At 33.9% G+C, this 21623-nt stretch overlaps 1 protein-coding gene across 7 annotated transcripts in view; it reads left to right on the top strand.

Moving 5' to 3' along the window:
• The window catches only part of LOC131849008 (segmentation protein cap'n'collar-like), a 147822-nt gene that overhangs the window by 13747 nt on the left and 112452 nt on the right, over window positions 1-21623 (top strand). For 3 of the 7 annotated variants that reach the window (XM_059198984.1, XM_059198985.1, XM_059198979.1), the window contains exons 1-2: window positions 12930-13077; window positions 13903-15331. In XM_059198984.1, coding sequence (XP_059054967.1) covers window positions 14243-15331 — 1089 coding nt within the window. In that variant the 5' untranslated portion in view covers window positions 12930-13077; window positions 13903-14242. Of the gene's footprint in view, window positions 1-12929; window positions 13126-13902; window positions 15332-21623 lie in introns of those variants that run through there. The other 4 variants (XM_059198981.1, XM_059198980.1, XM_059198982.1 and 1 more) reach the window with 3 other exon arrangements.

The following is a 21623-nucleotide window of genomic DNA, read 5'->3' as shown; positions in this document are numbered from 1 at the left end:
AACATTTAAAAATGTCCCAAATTTTCTCCGTAAAGCAAAACTCCCCTATCTGTGCCGCCATCTTGGATTTCTAAAATTTCATAATTTTCCCTAGAGGCCGGGTCCTTCGTCTATCCGACGACGCATAGTGCGTTGAGCTAGCACACTCGTAGGTACCCTATCAATTTCAGTTTTTGAAGCTACATCTCAATTTCAAAATTTGTACCATGTTGTATGGGTGTTGCCAGCAAATATCGATAAAATCCACCTAAACCCCTTCGGGGGACGATTTTCGTTAGACACACCAAGGCTTCTTCATTTAAAATGTCGAAAAAAATTTTTCCCACTTTTTGGGACTTTTTTCCAAAATTAACCCAAAATCGGGGAAATTTTTTATTTGATAAACCTTCCTACTGAGAGTTATCCAAGTCCGTAGGAAGAGACAAGCTTCGAGGTTGCCATGTGCAGCAAAAACGCGATTGAAAATATCCCAAATTTTTTCCAAAAACTAAATCTCCCATAGCTTGGTCGCCATCTTGGATTTCTGAAATTTCATAATTTTCCCTAGAGGCCGGGTCTTTCAGCCTCCCAATGCCCTACAATAGGGATCGGTAGCATCCCCGCAAGTACCCTAGGAATTTCAGTTTTTGGAGAGACACCCCAATTTCTATTTTGGTCAAACCATGTATGGGTGTTGCCAGCAAATTCCAACAAAACCCACCTAAAACCCTGTAGGGGATGTTTCTCGATAGGCCTTGATGCCTCTTTTGTCAAAAATGTCGAAAAAATTTTTTCCCACTTTTTGGACCATTTCTCCCAAATTACCCCAAATTCGGGAATTCTTTTTAGCGCTGGCAATACTTCATACCGAGACCCATCATCGCCCCATAGAAGCCGACTCGCTGCGGGGTTGCCCTGTACCTAAACAATGACTTTGAAAATAATCCGGATTTTTAGGACCAAATTCACACGCCCCCAACTCGGCGGCCATCTTGGATTTTCGAAATTTCATAATTTTCCCTAGAGGCCGGGTCCTTCGACTTTCCTATGCCCCACAACCGGAGTCGCCAGCACCCCCGCAACTACCCTGGGAATTTCGGTTTTTGAAAGCCTCGAAAAATTACAATTTTCATTTTCATTTTTCACGCCGCCATCTTGAATTTTATTTTTTTCTTTTAACCTGAAATGCAACCGTTTGCGGCCCGCTACGAACTACCGCTTGAACGAAATCGATCCGACGGAAATTGACAAAGTTCAGCCGCCATCTTGGTCCGCCATCTTGGATTTTCCCAACTTTCGGAATTTTCTCGTGGTCACCCTAGCGAGAGGTACACTTCCCCCATACATCGCCACGACCCCCCGGCACTCCTTCTGGGAGAACAACTATGTCAATCAGTGAGTGAGTCACCGTAATGCAGCTTTATATATTATAGATAAATGTCTCAATAATACAAAGAGACAGTTCTTGCCAAATTCTGGTGTTGTTAAGGAAACCAGGCCGGGCATTAGACCTTGATATTTCAAGAGATACATATATGACATACACACATAATGTGTCGCTAACGTGACCATTTATTCTTTCACTCAGAACGGGACATTGATTTATGTCAATTAATAAACAGTCAATAATAAAAAACAATTTCTTAAAATGATCTATTCAGAATTATTAACATTAGCTTAAAAGTTAATAATTAAAAAATATAAGTATTATATAAGTAAGTTTAGTCATATTTATATTTATCTGATAAAAATAAAATAAAGGAAAAATAAAAAGTTATATTTATATATCTATCGGAGGAATAAATTTGCTTCTTTAAGAAGATTTTAAGTAAGAATGACTAAAGAAGAATGATAATTTTTTTACACTCAACTTAATTACCAACAACACAGCCGGCTCGTCACTGTCACTCAAAGTTTCGCACGGTTTTCCGATACAATTTTGTGTCCCAGAGTCCATTTTGGGGACACCGGGACACGTTATAAAAAGGGACAGTCCCGTTCAAAGTGGGATGTTTGGTCACAATATGTATGTCCCACTAAGCCGGCTCTGTACCGTTTTCTTAATAATCATACATATACAGTTATTTTAAGATTATATATCTCTTATTAATATCATAAACGCGAAAGTTTGTGAGTATGGATGGATGTTTGTTACTCTTTCACGCAAAAAGTACTGAACGGATTGTGATGAAACTTTACAGTAATATAGCTTATACATCAGAATAACATATAGGCTTTAATTTAAAAAATATATTATGTAAATTGGTCGAAATATAATGATAAATATCAAGTAAGTGTAGTACAGAAGTTGACCCAACATGAAATATATAAAAATATCGTGTCACGTTGTCCGCGATGAAATCCTGAACGGAACAGATTTTGATGAAATTTTGTATGTATACTCGATAGGTCTGGTTATCTACTTTTATATCCCTAAGTTATAAGGGTGACCCGCCCCAAAAAATCATTGATTTTTGACATTTTATTCATTTGAAATACGAGCTGAGTTTATTGTCAGTTCTTCTCATCTCGAAATCATTCTGAACTGACGGTAGATTTGACATATCACAAGAGTCTGTAATAGACCTACATGAATAGAGATATTTCACTCTTCTCACAATTCCCAAAATTTTCGCTCTCCTGCCATCAGCCCCTAAGACCAGCCCCTACAAGCTGCACCCATTCACGAGAATAACGATTGAAAAAAAAAGCAGTAATATATTTATTGCTCTGGCAACAACGTCTTTTAGATAATAATTTTACTTATTTTATTTCAAATTAAATCTTAACCTCACATAATTTCTAGAATTCCCTAAAAATAAACAATACCTAGATGATAAACATAGTTAATGTACCTTGGCATAGTTAGTAGGTAGTTATAAATATATTGCAACATTGTAATACAAGAATCATCAAGGCGCAATTGAAATTTGTTCACACTGTTCCGTACGTTTATTATTATGTCCTGACATCCTAGTCATCTATATATATAAATAAAATTGTAGTGTCTGCTTGTAATATTGAAATAACCGTTTTTTACTACATGCACATGAATATAAATGCGGTACATACACCAAAATAACATTTTTTACAATATTTGTCTGTCTGTCTGTTTGTTCCGGCTAATCTCTGAAATGGCTGGACCTATTTTGACGTGACTTTCATTGGCAGGTAGCTGATGTAATAAGGAGTAACTTAGGCTACTTTTATTTTAGAAAAAAAAGTTAAATTCCACGCGGGCGTAGTCGCGAGTACAGCTAGTGAGCTTCTTAGGAGCGATGGTTTTTATCTCCTCAGGATAGAGTGTACTTTCCAAAGGAGATATTTCATTGCATAAGTGAGCTACAACCACATAGGATGTGCAGTGGCGTTTCCTCTTCCGCTTGGAAAAATTTGCAAATTGTTAACCTGAGGTCTAATTTTGCCAAGTGCTTATTCAATTTGCAGTGACCAGTGAGGGACATAGGTATGATCCATACATTGGTATTATTTTACTAATTTGTGAGTATGTATGAATAAATTGATGGATGATTCTGAAAAAGGGCGAGCACAATAGATATATGTATCGGTTTTCTAGAAACTTTTTGCCACGCACAACCACATTTTGGAATCATCTTCCAGCAAAGGTATTCCCGAACCGATAGGATATTGAAACCTTCAAGAAAAGAGCTTATTCCTTTTTAAAAGGCCGACAACGTACTTGCAATTCCCCTGGTGTTGCGGGTGCTCATGGGCGGCGGTAATCACTTACCATCAGGTGAGCCGCTCGTTTGTCTCTTTGTTATACAAAAAAATGTAGATTGCAGTGTTACAGGTCTAAGAACCTGGCAATATCCCAAACCCCACAGTAAAAAATAAAAAGATCCATTCATATATCCATCTATATTAACTTTCGTGTTTATAATATTAGAATCTGTTGTCAACCAACGGTATCAAACACTAAGTGCATGTCGTCGTCATCTTTGTTCCACACTACACTCGTAAATACACTAAAATTAGAGCCGGCTGCTGCAATATCACAAATATATGTAATTGTACAATGTCGGCCGTTAGCCCTCGTTAAATTAAACCTTTTGACTTTCACACCACTAATGATTTCATCTGTAAATACACATATATTGTAAATCTGCAACTGTCTGTTCAGGGCAAAGATATTGTTAGTAATGTGGATTAATAACCCCATTGCTATCAATGTACCATGTCAGGTTGACCTCGTGGTTTCCCCTGGAAACCATCGTGATAAAATCATAGTGAGTTTACCGCGATGGGCTAACTGACCTGACCTGACCTATTCGTCTTGTCATCTTCCACCGGTGCTCTGCCAGCGTATACCGTTAGCGCAGGCGGGTGCACCATTACAATCTATTTAAGAAACTATTTGTTTATTTGTTACCTTTTCACCATTAAATAGCTGAACTGATTTTAATTAAATTTGACATAAATATAGATTGTATTACGACGTTTAATATGTATGACACTATGTATGATCTCAAAATATAACTTGTAAGGTAATGAAATAGAAGATAAAATTTATGCAGACGAATACGCGAATAACAGCTAGTTAGGTATGTTAAAAAGTATCAGACCGATATAGAAACATGATACTGTAGGAAAGGTGTAAATATGTAAATTGTGCATAAAATTATAGGCAGTGACAATACTTACCATTGAAACAATGTTGTTAAAATGTAGGTAACTGTGCATAAACGAAGATATACTGCCATGTGTTGCACAAGGCAATCCTACACACCATAACTTGGCCCGTCGTCCTTTCTGCCCATGAACGGGCCGTGCAAGGTTGCATACGATTATAGATCTGTAACTGGTAAGCAAGTTACATTATTCGCAATTTATTATCATAAGGCTGTTTGCACGCAGGCTCCTTTGCCTTGGTTTTGGTATAGAAAAAAAAATGTCTATGACTCAAACGGATATTATATTTTTTTATATGAGACATTGGCTGTTGCGACTTCGTTTGCACAAACTTTTATCCCTAGTTTCACCCCTTACCAAATAATATTTTTCGGATAAAAGATAGCTTGTACCTACTTTTGACGTGAATGTAACAAATAGACGCATGCTATCTTTTATCACAAATACTTTTTGTGATAAAAGATAGCCCACATCCGTGAAGACAGGAAGAAATAGTGTTGAGAAACTCTTTTGATATTAATATATTTAAAGTTTATTTTCGTATTCTATAATCAAAACTATAAAAACAAAATTATATAATCTGTCACTTCACTCTCTACTATCTTACCATTAAATACATTTTTCCAGTCATAAATAGGGGCACATAGCTCGTAGGACAGATGGCCGTTGGGGCAGTAAAGGGAAGGCCTCCAGCAAGGTGGACCGACGATCTGGTCAAGATCGCTGGAAGGCATTGGATGCGAGCAACGCAGGACCGATCGTCGTGGAAATCATTGGGGGAGGCCTATGTCCAGCTGTGGACGTCTTCCGGGCTGCGATGATGATGATGATGAAATAGTTTAACTGCATATTTCTACAACAAATAGGGGATGATTTATTATTCGAGAAATAAAACTAGTTACTAAACTATTCTTCAGTCGTGGCTCGTCACGTATTTTATGAGTCATGATTTGAAACTTCCGGTTCCTCTGAAATCATGTTGTTTTCGGTAAAGGGCCATCTTAAAATCATTACAACTATTTTGGTATAAACGTTTGTTGTTTTGCTTCATTATATGACTTCTTGACGGCCTCGGTGGTGGAGCGGTTTGGCACACCCCCTTCCGATGGTCGTGGGTACAATTCCTCGCACGCCACAAACGTATTCATGAGTATGATTGTTTGTATCGGTTTGGGTGTTTTCTATATACATATATACTATGTATGTATTTACGAAAAAATATATCTATGTATTTGTATCAGTTATCTAATACCCATAACACAAGCTTTAGGTAGCTTAACTTGAGTCCCAAGATTATTATTATTATAAATACATCGACTGTGTAATACTTTTTTTATCGATTTATTGTATTTTTATGCTTAAATTAAAAAAAAATATTAGTATTCTGCACGCCTTCTCTAATCGTTACATAGTAGGTATAAGACAAAGTCGCTGTCGCTGTCTGTCCGTCCCTATGTATGCTTAAATCTTTAAAACTACGCAACGGATTTTGATGCGGTTAATTTTAGTAGATAGAGTGATTCAAGAGGAAGGTTTATATGTTTAATACATGTACACCCGTGCGAAACCGGGACGAGTAGATAGCTAAACTATAAGTTTACAAAAAGAAATTCATAACTATAATAAACATATATAAAAAACAATTTGTAAGACAAATTAAATCACTAACTAGCTTTCACAAATATCAACTGAATAATAGTGAAATTCGAAATCTATACATATAAATAAAATTGGAGTGTCTGTTTGTAATATCGAAATAACCGTTTTTTACATGCATGAATATAAATACAGCACATACACCAAAATAACATTTTTACAATTTTTGACTGTCTGTCTGTTTGTTTCGGCTAATCTCTGAAATGGCTGAACCGATTTTGACGGGACTTTTTTTGGCAGGTAGCTGATGTAATAAGGAGTAACTTAGGCTACCTTTATTTTAGAAAAATAAAGTTTAATTCCACTCGGACGAAGTCGCGGGCACGGCTAGTCATTACATATTAAGTAAACTAAAATCGAGATGAGTTTTAGGAAAAGAACGATATTATATTAATAGATAACTAATTAATATATATTTATTTATTTATAACTGTTTCTATTTACATTTCAAATAGGTTCATTAAAATTTATAAATTGTAAATTAGTTACGTCACTATGTACAATAATTTTTGTATGAATGTATGTACGAAAGGTATAAAATACATTAAATAAATAAAAAAAAACATTGCACACGCTACCCTGTATTTGACACACACGCATATACTCTATTGTTTATTGTTAGTCTGTGGTCAAATTGCAAATAGATTAACATTGTTTCTATTTAATATTATTTGTCTATTCTATTTTAAATGACATCTATTCAAAAGAGGAACACACAAGTTTCTTTCTCGTTCTTCTAGTAATGAATCTGCGTTCCGAATGAGTGGTAGAATAAAAAATATGACTATTAAAAAGTGCTTGTAATGAGTTTATTTGAATAAACAATATTTCTATTTCTATTTTTAATAAATATCAAATTAATTATGATCGTATTTTGACCAGTCGTAAAAGAAAATTGCCGATAGATGTTATCAACTCAACAGCATAGACAAACTCGTTATTATTCTATTTCATTATAAAAACAACACTGGCCGTAAACACGAAATGGTCATCGGTCGAATAAACATTTTCCCGCCAATTTTGCGTCACCATCCTAATTTTTCGCGCGTGTGTGACCGCGTCGAGTTCAAGGTTACGCCTATGTATTCAGTGATTTGAATAAGACATATTTCATTACGATATTTTAGTTATTTTACTATTTCGTAAATTATTTAACAAGTTTTTACTTTCACATACCTATCTGTAAAGTATTTGATTTGGCTACAGTAACCATAGACAACTGATGGTAGTTTTGTTACGCTTATTTGCCGCCATTGTACTCAGTATAAAAAAAAAGTAAAACTCTGATCAAGTTGCCAATGTCGACATTAGTGATGATCGATAATATCCAATTTTCATTGAATAGATACATCGATGTTTTCATATCGATTACATATACAAAAACAATAATTGAAAAGATTTTTTATGGATGCTAATGGAAAGGAGTATCCATCTGCGTTAACGGTTTACGCTGGCGGGGCACCAGTGGAGGATAATAAGATGAGCATGAAGGTCAGTTAGCCTATCCTGATAAATTCACTAAGAATTTATCACGATGGTTTCCAGGAGTAAACGCGTGGAGGCCAACCTGACATTGGTAGTCTCTCCGTTACGTCAGTCCACATTACTAACAATCCCCTTTCCCCGTCAGTGGCACGTTATTAAAACTTGAAGGCTAAAAAAATATAGGTATAGTAATACTGTTCTTGTATATAGTCGTCAATTATTCTTTACCATCAGATGGGCCAATAGCTAGTCATTCCAGTTACATAAAAAAAAACATAGCGAACAATGTTGACATCACGCAGTCGTTGCGCAATTTCGTCAAATATGGCAACACGCATCCACGAACTTTCACAACGCACGGTTTTAAGGCAGATATATAATATAATGCTTTCTCTGCGAATTTATTTCGCTTTCTAATCTCGTTTTGGCAACAATTCATTGTATTATATACCGCTATAATATTTTGCTCGCCCTTTTTCAAAGTTCGCTACCTAGACCCGTCAGGGACAAGAATTGAAGGATATTCTTAGGAGCTACCGTTTTTGTCTCAGGATTAATTTATGACAAAAAATTACATTATAAAGTAGCTGTTCCCGCGACTGCGTCCGCGTGGAATTAAACTTTATTTTTTAAAATCTAAGTAGCCTAAGTTACTCCTTATTAGTATTTATACGTAGTAGTTATTGTTGTAGTTTCAAATATTGAAGCCAAAAAGAAAAAGAATTTTATTCTTTTTTTAGGCAAAGGGAACTGCGCTTATTCAGCCAGTTGTTATTTAAATGTTTTGAAATTGGAATGATACAAGTGACTCATTACACTAACACTGACAAGTTACACTGCGAAGCAGGTCGCGCTCGATCTCAATTTCTCAGAACCCAAACACGTGCATCTATATCTGTCGTAATGTTTATTTCATAGACAAAAACGAATGGACTGGCGAGATGGTTAGCTTTACTATGGTGTTGTGTACTCATACCCTTTTACTGCCATAGTTCTTTCAAGCAGAATAAATCTTGTGGCTCTAGGGTTATCTAGGGGCTTTTTAATAAGGGGGACTATTTTATTAATGGATGGAGTGATGCTTCCGCCTGCGCTAACAGCTTGCGCTGGCGGGACACCAGTGCAGGATGATAAAATGACTGAGGTCAGTTAGCCCATCTTGGAAAATAGCAATTTATCACGACGTTTTCCAGCAGGAACCCTGTGAATATCAACCTGACATGGTACATTGCTGGCAGTGGGATTATTAGTCCACATTACTAAGAATTCCCGTCCCCCCCTATAGGGACTAGGGGTCCCGTTGCTAGTCATATACCATGTCAGATTGACCTTGAATAGGAAACTACTGAGGTTAATTCGCCACGATAGGGTAAATGACCTAACAATATGGCCATCCTACCATCCTCCACTGGTGCCCGTTAGTGGATACCGTTAGCGCACGCAGGTGCACTATTCATTAATAAAAACTACACTAAACTTATAGGAGTGGATATTAACTCAAAAAGTAAGGGACAAACTGTAAACTATTATAAAGTGACGTTGGAGAAGGATGTAAAGAAGTAGCTAGAAAGATAAAGTAAGAATAAAGAAGTACTACATAGGGGGAAAGAAGAAAGGCAGATATAGAATACTATAGAAAATAGATGAGGGAAAATGTTAGGACGCGTGATACGGAACGATGAATTTATGAAAATTATTATTGAGAGAAAAATAAAGAAAGAAGAAGGGGGAGAGGAAGTCCAGGGGACGGCTATACAAAGCAAATTAAAGACTCAATTTGAGTCGTGTCGTAACAACACTTAAAGAGCATGATGGAAGATCGTGTAAAGTGGCAAGAGCTCCACCGACAAGAGCGTAGCTCTTAAATTATGAATGAATGTAACTTGTAGGATTTTTAGGATCAAGGTCACGCAGACAAAGTATTAAGCAGTAGCTAGGCAATAAATGCACGTTATTTTGGATGGTAGCCACCACAGGGAAACGGTCTTGTGTCAAATCAATGACAAAAATTGTGCAGTACGAAGGAATACACTAAATGTAATATATTTGGCTGTTTGCCTTTTGATCGTGGTCTTAAAAAAGATATATTCACAACACATTGTCTTTGGTATGGTGGATTCTTTTTTTAAATTGTACTGATAAATTGAAATACTACATTATTAGAGTGGTAGATAACCCAGTCAATTAATAGTCAGTTAATATAACTTATATCTTATATATAAAATTCTCGTGTCACAGTTTTCGTTCCCATACTCCTCCGAAACAGCTTGACCGATTCTCATGAAATTTTGTGAGCGTATTGAGTAGGTCTGAGAATCGGCCAACATCTATTTTTCATCCTCCTAAATGTTAGGGGTAGTCCACCCCTAAATTTTTTTTTATTTTAAGGCAAAACAACTTTTTCCGAGACAGCTAGTAATATATAAAATTCTCATATCACAATGTTATTCACCATACTTCTCCAAAACGGCTTGACCGATTTTTATGCAATTTTATATGTATATTCAGTAGGTCTAAGAATTGGCTAATGTCTATTTTTCATATCCCTAAGTGATAAGGGTTGTGCACCCCTAACATTTATTTTTATTTTGTTTATATAGCATTAAAAATACATACAACTCTAAATTTTCACCCCTCTATCACCAACCCCTATTTTTTAATAGTGATTTTCATTTATATGGCAAAACAATGTCGTCGGCCGACCGTCAGATTGTTTGTTATATCAATTATATAAAAAATCTAAATAATGTTTTATTACTAAAAGAAAGTAATAAAATAGTATATTTGTCAAAAATAATCTTTTAAATCGGTTCTTTACCGGCGCTAAAAAATCGCCCAAATTACAAACATATTCCTTTTTTATATCGGTTAAAGAACAAAGAACATCGCGAACCTGACCTATGATTAATTTCTTCGACTTATCTATTATCTAAGCCACATAATCTATGGATTACTTTAATCCACTATTATAATGTTAAGATAAAAATTAACGATGTATATTTCGCTTGTCGATGGTCAATGAACGCCATTTGCAATGCTGCCAGGGCTGTCAAAACCGCGTCTATATATCGTCGGTTGAATAGAAAAATGCAAATTTTTTACAACACAAGCATTTATAGTTTTTTTTTTTAATTTATTTAAGTAAATTACTTTTTCCTTTAAAGTTTTAAATTTACACAGAATTGAATTATATATCATTTTAAAAGTATTTAGATAATGATTGAGACGGCGTGGTTAATTTAATTGACTTATATAAAAAGGAGGCAATTCTAGCCTCTAATTTTGAAAAATGTATTTCTCTATTTAATGACGATTTATCTTAGTGATATTATAAACGTGAATATTTGTAAGTATGGATGCATCGATGGACGTATGTGTATTTGTTACTCTTACATACATTGTAACTATCTTCTTAAAGTAACCACTTTTTTTGCGAATGTAAATTTACTTATCTATCTTACTACTATTATAAACACGAAAGTTTGTGAGTATGGATGTTTGTTACTCTTTCACGCAAAACTACGGAACGCATTTTGATGGAACTTTACAAGTATTGTTACTAATACATCAGAATAACACATTTAAAAAGATATTTATGTAAATTGCGCGAAATATAATGGTAAATGTCAAGTAAGTGTGATGCAGACGATGTTGCGCGTGTATATATAAACAGAATGCTATGGACCTAAACATCGTTATGAGACTTCCTTGGATTGAAGAAGAATTTTTCCATTCACCAAGAGTTTGTTACGTTAGATTCCAGGGGGAAACGCATGAAGGTCAATGGTGCAATCCCATTTCCTATTATGTACATATTTTATGCATTATTTACAAAATAATATATTTAAGTAAGTATTTCTATAAATTGTTTAGTACCCATAGTACAAACTCAGCTTGATATTTTTGTTTCGAGATCGCATAGCCTTATAATGCATTTAAAAATAAAAATATTAAATTTGAAAATAGAACGTCACGTTTAGTATATCGCTATTGTTTTTGTTTTTTTTTATGATTTCTTTCAGTTCTCGAACATTCCGCGGCGTCACCTTTAAATATATCCGGTAAAATTACTATAACATTTTTTTTAATTTATTATAGTAATTTAATATTATGAACAGTAATATTTCTCCATCAGAACAATTATTACTAATTAGTTTCTAATTTAAATATCTTACAAAACATTCCAAAGTCAAGTTCAATGACCGATAAAAACTGTCACCTGATGTCTATACGATTATCATTAGGGTACTGCTGAATGAATGAAACCAAGCAAGGTTTTTATAAAACAATATAATATTTTTTTAAATAAAAGTTTATATATATATTTCATGTAGGTGCACTATTTTTAGAGGTGACTTTGTAAAAAGGATCTGCTTTTGTAACTACCGCATAAAAATAAAAATAAATTTCTAAAACGATTTACTTTGTAGAGCTGTGCCCGCGGTTTCAATTGCATGATATTTATAGCCGATGTGTTATTCTAATGTATAAGCTATATTATTGTAAAGTTTCATCAAAATCCGTTCAGTACTTTCTGTGTGAAAGAGTAACAAACATCTATCCACACTAACAAACTTTCGTATTTATAATATCAATAATAAGATTTTCTTAAGAAAAATATATGTGTACTTTATTTATAAGATGTATAAAAAAAAATCTTATTTATTAAGGGATAAATAATAAGGGAAGGAGATTATTAATAATGTGGATTAATAACCCCATTGCTAGCAATGTACCATGTCAGGTTGACCTCCACGCGGTTCCCCCTGGAAACCATCGTGATAAATTCATGGTGAATTTATCACGATGTGCTAACTGACCTGACCTCATTCTCATCTTATCGTCCTACAGGTGCCCCGCCAGCGTATATCGTTAGCGCATGTAGGTGCACCATTCCATTATCATCCATAAAAAATGAATTAATTATTTAATACTATTTTATTATATTAAACTAATTAATACTACACACAAAAAGGAGGGGAGAGGATTGTTAGAAGTACTTGTAACCTATTGCTAACAATGTATGCAATTAAATTCTATCTATATTCCCTTAAATAGAAAGACAAAAGCAACGAGCTATTTTTATATTTCTAATACTTAGCAACCCTACTGGCTGTATTAATCTCCGCACTCCGCAGTTCATCGCGAACCGCTCGTGCCGACTGACGCGTGCGAGCACAGAGAACGTAAACAAAGAACATTGTGTTCGATATTTGAATTCACGATAAACTCGCGGTTGTTTACGCGGCCCTATCCCACTGTTTTTTATCTTTTTTTATTAGAATATTCTGTGTTCTATGCCAGGTATTTGTGCTCTAAATTTGAAATCAATTGGAGGGAAAATAGATTAATGTAAATACAAAGTAACTACAATTGCAGGTGATCAGTGTTGTTTACAATTGTCTATGTCAAGGCTGTTATAAGACATGGGGAATAAAAATAAACTTGTTAATATGTATTATATATTAATTGCATTTGTGAATTGGTTATTTTATTAGTTTCAACACTAATCTTATCAGATATCAAATACAATTTTGAATATAGAATCATTAATAACTTACTTATTACTCTGTGTATATTTTATACTCAAAGGTACTGTGATAAAGTTTTAGTTTCAGTACAACGACATATTTTGTTTTGTTACCGAGTTCAAATGTTATATACATTTGCTTACAACCGATTGATTAATTAATGAATTGATTATCCTCAATTTCTTTGTTTAATTTCCAACATTTTTACATTCAGTTCAACTTGTAATAGACACTTTCATCTACAGGAGTTTGATTTTTAATATGCAATTCAATTCATATCAAATTAAATTCTAAATATATGATAATACGCGTTTACATACGTGATCTGTATTAGATTGTTGTTGTTATCTGTATTAGGTACGTATTGGAGAAATTGCGTTTTATTTTGTCAAATGTAACATGTTTATATTGCTTCATCAAGCCTATTTTTAACTTGTTTATCAACAATGTTAAATTATTCTTAATTTATTTGCTTTAAATTAATTTAATTGAGAATTGAATCGCATTTTTAATCTAAGCTATCTTCAGGTTTAGTTAAGTCCTTTATTATCGAGACAGCTAGGGTGTTGAAGGTCATACTCCCTTTGTCCCAATTTAGAAAGATTCCCGCGAAGTGAAGTGATTTGGCACCGCACCAAAGACAAAACTTGTAAACTTTTTCATCTCAGTGACAAGTGAAACAATAAAAATGTATCACGTAAGGTCGCCCGTTGCATTGACGCGCCATCATGTTGTGAAAAGAAAGTGACAGTTCATCAAAATGTCCGCAGTCAAACGCAAAAAGCGGATTGATAAAGCGTGCAGTAATCAAAACAGGACTCGCATAGACTAATTTTTTTTTTAATATACAATTTTCCTAAACCTGTGTGAAGGTTTTATTTGATCTCACAATATTAGTGCTCAATACATAAAGACTGAATATATTAATTATCGTGATCATGATTGCCTTGAAGAAACTGTACGGGGATGAACTGCTGAGGCTCGCTCTAGTGCTGAGCCTGCTGAAAGCAGACCCAAACGACTACCTTGAAAGAGAGACGCAGCAACTTATAGCTGGCTTACACATCTCCAATGGATCTGACTGGTCATTAGAACAAGAAGCGAGAACGTTAATAAGACCACGTTACGTGCATCCGAAATCTCTCGACAACATACTAATAAATTACGAGAGACAACTTTTCGAGGAGTTAAATTCCCTCGGACGGTATGCCAGTTCGTATAATGAACATAATGACCGGATATTTAACCAAGTTCATACATATTTAGTGAATAATGTGGCGACTGAAACAGTCGCGCCCGTGTTGGCAACGGAATCGGTTCCCGATGAGACACCCGAAAGCGATGGGGTGTCTGCCGATGATAATGTGGCGCAGGAAGTGAAGGTTTCCGACGAGAATGAAGAGCCTCAAATTGAACCAGACGCTGTGGTCACCCTATCGGCGGATTTCTTGAACAACCACACCGAAAGCGACATATTTGCAGAAATAGCTACGAGGTCTTTTGATGTCAATGAGTTTTTAGTGCCACCAAATGAGATGCAGCTCAAAACAGAGCCGAATGAAGACCCTGAATTGCTGAATATCAATGTTAAGAAAGAGGAAAACGATGACTTGTACAGTGATAATGCTATCGACGAATTTGTGCCGTATTTTACGGCGAAATCCGAAAAATTCGAGATGGACGACACAGAGTCTGTGCTTCATCAAAATATGGCAGATTTACGAGATTATGATGAGTTTGATGATATCAAAGAGTTAAGAAACGATTTCGATTACCTAAACGTGAAACATCAAAACTTCGATCAGTATCTTCTTGAGAATACACCTTTGGATTCGGAAATGTATAATTTGGCGCCAATGTTTGACGACGAATTGGTTTTGGACGTGAAGAGAGAAAGAGCTAGCACTAGTTTCACATCAGCAAGCTCGAGTGGTGTGAGTGAAATGGATATATCCGGAAGTGAGACGCAGGACTTCAAGTCGGAGCCGGACGAGGGTCACCACAGCGGGGATGAGTTGACGCAAGAGGTTAGTTGCATGCTTTATTATTCCATGACCTACATTACACTGACCTTAATTCGTACAAAAGTTATTTTCATCTCTTACATTTAACTTAATTATGAGTCAGATGACACTAAATCTTAAGATAAGAATTATTACCACAATATTTTGGGATATTATTTAGACTGATTATATTTAAGGTAACATTTGATAAATTTAGTATTTTTTAACATTTCTGTGTCACAATTACTTCATCTAGTACAAATCGTGCTGGCTATTAGAAAACAACATTACATTTACCAAAAATGGAGTAGTATCTAATCTAACCTTCTAACTGAAAAGGGCATAGACTATAAATAGTCATGAATATCGATCAAGCAGGTTCCTACCTATGCAATGACTAAAAATAGAGATCTGTTTAAGATCTTGTCTTTCTAATGTAGCGAAAGATATAAACTGGCAAATATGTTTTGCACTTAGATTATGAAACTGGCTTTTAAAAAAAAAGTAATTCAATTGAGTTTCTTGCCAGTTCTTCTCAATTGGATCTATATACTAACTTGACGTTCATAAGCGGCTAAAATGTCCATGAAGAAATGATTTTTGAATTTGAATTTGAATTTGAAGGAAATACAGGGAAAATAATTACAGGTTAGATGAAATTTGAGGACCATGGCAATTGAATGCGCGGTGACCTTGATAAAGTTCAAGGCATACTGTTGGGAAATCCCAGAACATTGCTCGCTCTTGATTTGAGTGTTTAGCAGACATATCTATGATATCGAAGTTTTCCTGATCTAAGATATTTTACAAATATTCAAAGATGAACAAATTTCCTAAAATAACAAATATTGAAAGTTTAGGAAAGAACAAATAGTGGTGTTTTTTAGTTACATGTTTGGTTAGAACAGTGAAAGTTTCCAAGCAGTAAGCTTTTTAACTCTTTGCCCAATAGTTTAAAGACAATACAATTGGTTTTTAAGAGGAGGTTGCGTTCTTTTCTGTTGGAACTATCTTTTTAGTGTTGCAGAATTTATTACCAGCAAAAATTGTATAATTTCAAACAAAGTTTAGATTGTTAATGAACAAAATGAAATAAAAAAAGAGTAACAAACCACTAAATCGAAAATGCCATTAGTGATTTCTTGAATAAGCTTTTAAACATAGAAACTCCTGCAAAGCTTTGACGTCCTGCATTCTAAACATCGATTTTTTTTTAAACGATGGCAAACAAGCTGTTGTTGCACCTTGCAGAAACTGTTATTTTTATGAACAGTGATACGATCGTCACAAAATGAATTACAATGATTGTAGTATATCCTTCGTTACTCATTGAATAGTACTATTCCCACATATATTGACGGCGTCGGTAGTCTAGTGGTTTAGCACAGCGATTTACTTCTGATGGCCGCGGGATCAATCTCGCTCTACAAACATTTGTATTTAAGTAAGAATGTTAGTATCGGTCTGGCTGATTTCTATGTATATCATGTATGTATTAAAAATATGTAACTTACTATTATCAGTTGTCTAGTAACCATAATAAAAGCTTTGTTTCACTTAGGACTAGATTGCACTGTGTGAATTGTTCAGGGACAATATTATTCGCTATCCTTTCAACTCGTAACGTCTACATTAAAAAATATATGTTCTTGAAAGTTAACAGATAGGTTTTTGTCACGTGCGCGTTGTTGCTTAAGAAACTATAAAATATCTTACTTGAATAACAAGACATTTTTCTAATCAATTAAATGTGTAATTCTCGAATTCGTGTAATTAAATGAACCTTTTCGTTCCATGGTTATAGAAATAAAATATCGCATTTGACCAGGCCTATCTTACTGATATAAAAAACACGAATTTGTGAGCATGGATAGATGTTTGTTACTCTTTGTTTGTTCTCTTTCACGCAAAAATTACAAATAGAATTTTAATAAAACTTTACAGTAATATAGCTTATACATCAGGATAATAGAAGCTGTGAATTTCACGCGAGTGAAACTGCGGATTGAGGTAGTCTTTTATATTTAACAAATGGAAAATACACTTGTATGCACTGCAGCGCAATAGAGAAAATTATATCTCAGGGTTTCCTTAATTCTATAATATATCTGGCGCCGTACCAAGGTTTGTATGTTTATATAAAACTACTACTTTTATTTAAACACGCTAAAGGACGACACAATTGTTAAAACATTGTTGCATAAAATTATTTATCACATGTTACATCGTCGATTAAATAGAAAAATAACATTTTTAAAAATTAGAAGCTAAAATTGACTTGTATGAAAGTCAATTAAATTAACCACGTCGTCTTAATCATTATCTAAATACTTTTAAAATGATATATAATAGTTCTGTGTAAATTTAAAACTTTAAAGGAAAAATAATTTAAATAATTAAAGAAAAACTTTAAATTCTTATAAAAAAAATTAACATTCTACAATTCCCTTCCCCTATAGGCGACGGTTACCACTTACCATCAGGTGGGCCGTTAGTTTGTTTGCCGCTAATTATAAAAAAAAACTCTATCTAATCTATTAAAGATCCTCCGTACCCCCGGAGGTTAATAACCCCATAGCTAGCAATGTACCATGTCAGGTTGAACTCCACGCGGTTCCCACTGGAAAACATTACGTTAAATTCCTGGCGAATTTACCACGATGGGCTAACGGATTTGAATTCAGTCCACATTACTAACAATCCTCTTTCTCCCCTTAACATCTTTGTTTTCTTTTTGGGGATGATAATGAAGTGTAGCACCCGTCTGTGCTAACGGTTTACGCTGGCGGGGCACCAGTGGAGGATGATAGGATGAGTATGAAGGTCAGGTCAGTTAGCCCATCGTGATAAATTCACTAGGAATTTATCACGATAATTTCCAGGAGGAACCGCGTGGAGGTCGACCTAACATGGTACATTGCTAGCAATGGGAATTACTAGTTCCCATTACTAACAATACCCTTCCCCCCAACAGCTTTGTTTGCAGACTGTGGGGCCTGAAGTGTCAGCCATTCTGGTATAAGCAGTGTTTCATTACAAAGTTAATTGTTTGAGTTTGATTGGCTTTAAAAAAAAAATAATTCAATTGAGTTTCTTGCCAGTTATTCTCAATTGGATCTATATATTGAACTGGACGGCAGGGAAAAAAAAATATAATAATATAAAAAAAAATTACGTTCATAAGCGGCTAAAATGTTCTAAATGAATAAATGATTTTTGAATTTGAATTTAAAATTCTAAAGTTTGTTTTCTAGATGTCTTGCCTTGTGGACTGTGTAATTAGAAGTTAATAGTATAAACAGGCTTGTTTATGGCAACTGATAAACTTCTATGTGATAATATTTATCTACAAGTGTGAACGGATCATCTGTAATTAATATAACCGATAATTAATTACTTGTCGGTATTACGGTATACCTAATACTATAATTAGTATTATTAGTAATGCCCCGGCTTCGCTCGGGCTTTATATTTGGTTAACTTTTAAACTGTTCGACAGTAAGTTTTATTACGATTAGTGTCATGTTTATAAATACTCCTTTGAAAATAATGCGTTTTAGAATAAATTTGATTACCATAAAAAAGGTTGTAGTGAGTTTTAGAAGAGAACTTTCTGAGAGAGTTTTTTGAGGAACTTTTGAATGAGAACAAATCGTCATATATATTTTTTGCGTAAGTTTAACCGTTCGGAGCCAAATGAAGAGAAAAAATGACTATTTGTTGCCATATTTTTCACTGCTGCTTCGCTCCTATTGATCGTAGCGTGATGTTAAAGTCACAATGTAATATATATACAGTGATAACATATTTTAATAAACAAACATTCGCACCCAACACCCTTCCACACACACAAACACACGTCATTTATAGTAGAAACAAATTCTTAATATAATAATAAATAACCCTAGAAAAGCGTGATCTCCTATCACAAGTATTTAATTATGCTTACAAGGAGATCCCAGCCCCGGCTTAAGGAAATATATAAATAAGAATATGTGATTGTTGATATGTAAAAATTTTGTAAAACATCTTGGTTAATGAAATAAATTTTATTATTATTGTCTAAAATATACAATTACTTCCAATCTTCTCAATATTCTACGTATTATTCATATATTTAAAAATAAAAACAGTTTAAGATGTTTACGATTTTAAGTGATAGAAAAATGTTACAATACAATTATAGTTAATCCGCCATTTTGATGTCCCTAATTCAATACCGAAAAAAAGACAATCAAATGCAGATACGAAATAATACTTTTTTATCGTTTGTAATAAAGTATATATTTAAACAGAAATATACAATTACTTCAAAACTTCTGAATATTCTACATATTATTCATATATTTAAAAATAGAAACAGTGGAAGATGTTCATGATTTTAAGTGATATTTAATTGACATAATAATAGGCAAACAATAGTGAATCCGGCATTTTGATGACCGTAATTTAATACCGAAAACGAAATACAGGTACGAAATAATTACATTTTATCTTTTGTAAAAAAAAATGTACAATTACTTTAAATCTTCTCCATATTCTACATATTATATTTAAGAAGAGAGATAGTTTTAAATATTCATGATTTTAAGTGATATAAAAATGTTACAATAATCATTAATCCGCCATTTTGATGTCCCTAATTTAATACCAAAAACAACAGTCTTATGAGAAATAATTGTTTTTTGTCTTTTACAATACAAATATATGTATTTAAAAAGAAAAATATACAAGTACTTAAAATCTTCTTAATATGTCGCATATTATTATTATTTGTAAAAATATAAATAATATAAGATGGTCATGATTTTAATTGATCTAATTGTCACAATCAAAGTCATACCTTAATCCGCCATCTTGACAGTAATTTGATAACGAAAAGAAACGCAGATAAAAAATAATCGGTTTTAAACTAATCCAATTGTCGTTGACCCCGCGCCACAGCTGACTAATATCGATATAGTATTTGTTTATTGCATTTTGAATTCTATATTTTCTTTGTTTAAAGTCGTATATTGATAAACGCCATTCTGATATAGTACCGTAATAAAATATGAATGTTTGTGTAAACTTTGAACAGACACAAAACTCAACTGCGTCTGTCATATATCTGATTTGCGTGTATGAAACTGTCTTTGCACTCAAATCACATCAATTCAGACTTCGCACCTTAGCGTTTTTTTAGTATTATAAAAGATGATACAATGTGGATAAGGTTAGGTTAGTTAGTCCATCACAGTGGTTTTCAGAAGGGACCGCGTAGAGGTCGACCTGACATCCGTACTTTCATTGTCAACAATATGGCCACCAGCCTTCCATCCATGACCAACCACCCTCTCTCTAATTTAGTATTTATAGTCCCAAGGTTTTTTTTAAAAAATAGATCTAATGTGGTTTTCAGTTCCCTAATAATTTAGGACTATTTTAAGAGTCATACCTAACATTTCATACATCAGTAATTTGGCTCATGTAATCAGGTAAAAAAAAGGTATAGAATAGAATAGAAAATCATTTATTCAAATAAACTTCATTTAAGCACTTTTGAATAGTCATAACAATTTTTTTATCTACCGTTCATTCGGGAAACTATCTCATCACAAGAAGAACGAGCAAGAAACTTGTGTGTTGCTCTTTTAAATAATCCTTGTAAGTTCACATTCACAAATCGAAACGTGTGAATACAAACTACCAACCAGCACTAATTTATTAGGATCAAATATAAATACACAATAAGATTAAATAAGTCGTAGTGATAAGAGCAGACCAGTCCCTACAAGCAGCACTCGTTCACGAGTATGACGGATGAGCCAGCCATCACTGCGCCCGACCATATTTTAGGGAGCCCAATGACCCTAACTTAAAGTATAACTAGAGTAAGTCTATTTTCTTATCTGCCATGTTATCAGGACCCTACAAATCGTTCCTATATCGATCTAATTCCAAGTAGTCATGTTGTATGACAGTGATGTACTCAATATAGCACTTAAAAGTCCTTATTTTAAAGTACATTTTTATTTGAAGCAATACTATTTCATGTATAGAAATTCTATATAATAGTTATTTACTCGATATAGCACTTAAATTTAGTGATTTGAAGGTATATTTTTATTTACAGTAATATATCTTTCTTGTATAGAAATTCTATATGTCAATGATATGATATTATACCTTAATACAGAGTTTTAACGTCTATTTTTATTCAAAGATATATCTTTCTTGTATAGAAATTCTATATGTCAATGATGCACTCGATATTATACCTTAATGCAGTGGTTTTAAGATATATTTTCATTTAAAGCAACACAACTGGTTAATT

This window comes from Achroia grisella, unplaced genomic scaffold, assembly GCF_030625045.1.
Source record: "Achroia grisella isolate CSIRO2021 unplaced genomic scaffold, CSIRO_AGI_Agris_v1 utg628, whole genome shotgun sequence".
Classification (NCBI taxonomy): Eukaryota; Metazoa; Arthropoda; class Insecta; order Lepidoptera; family Pyralidae; genus Achroia; species Achroia grisella.
This window is presented reverse-complemented; position numbering and strand designations above follow the sequence as displayed.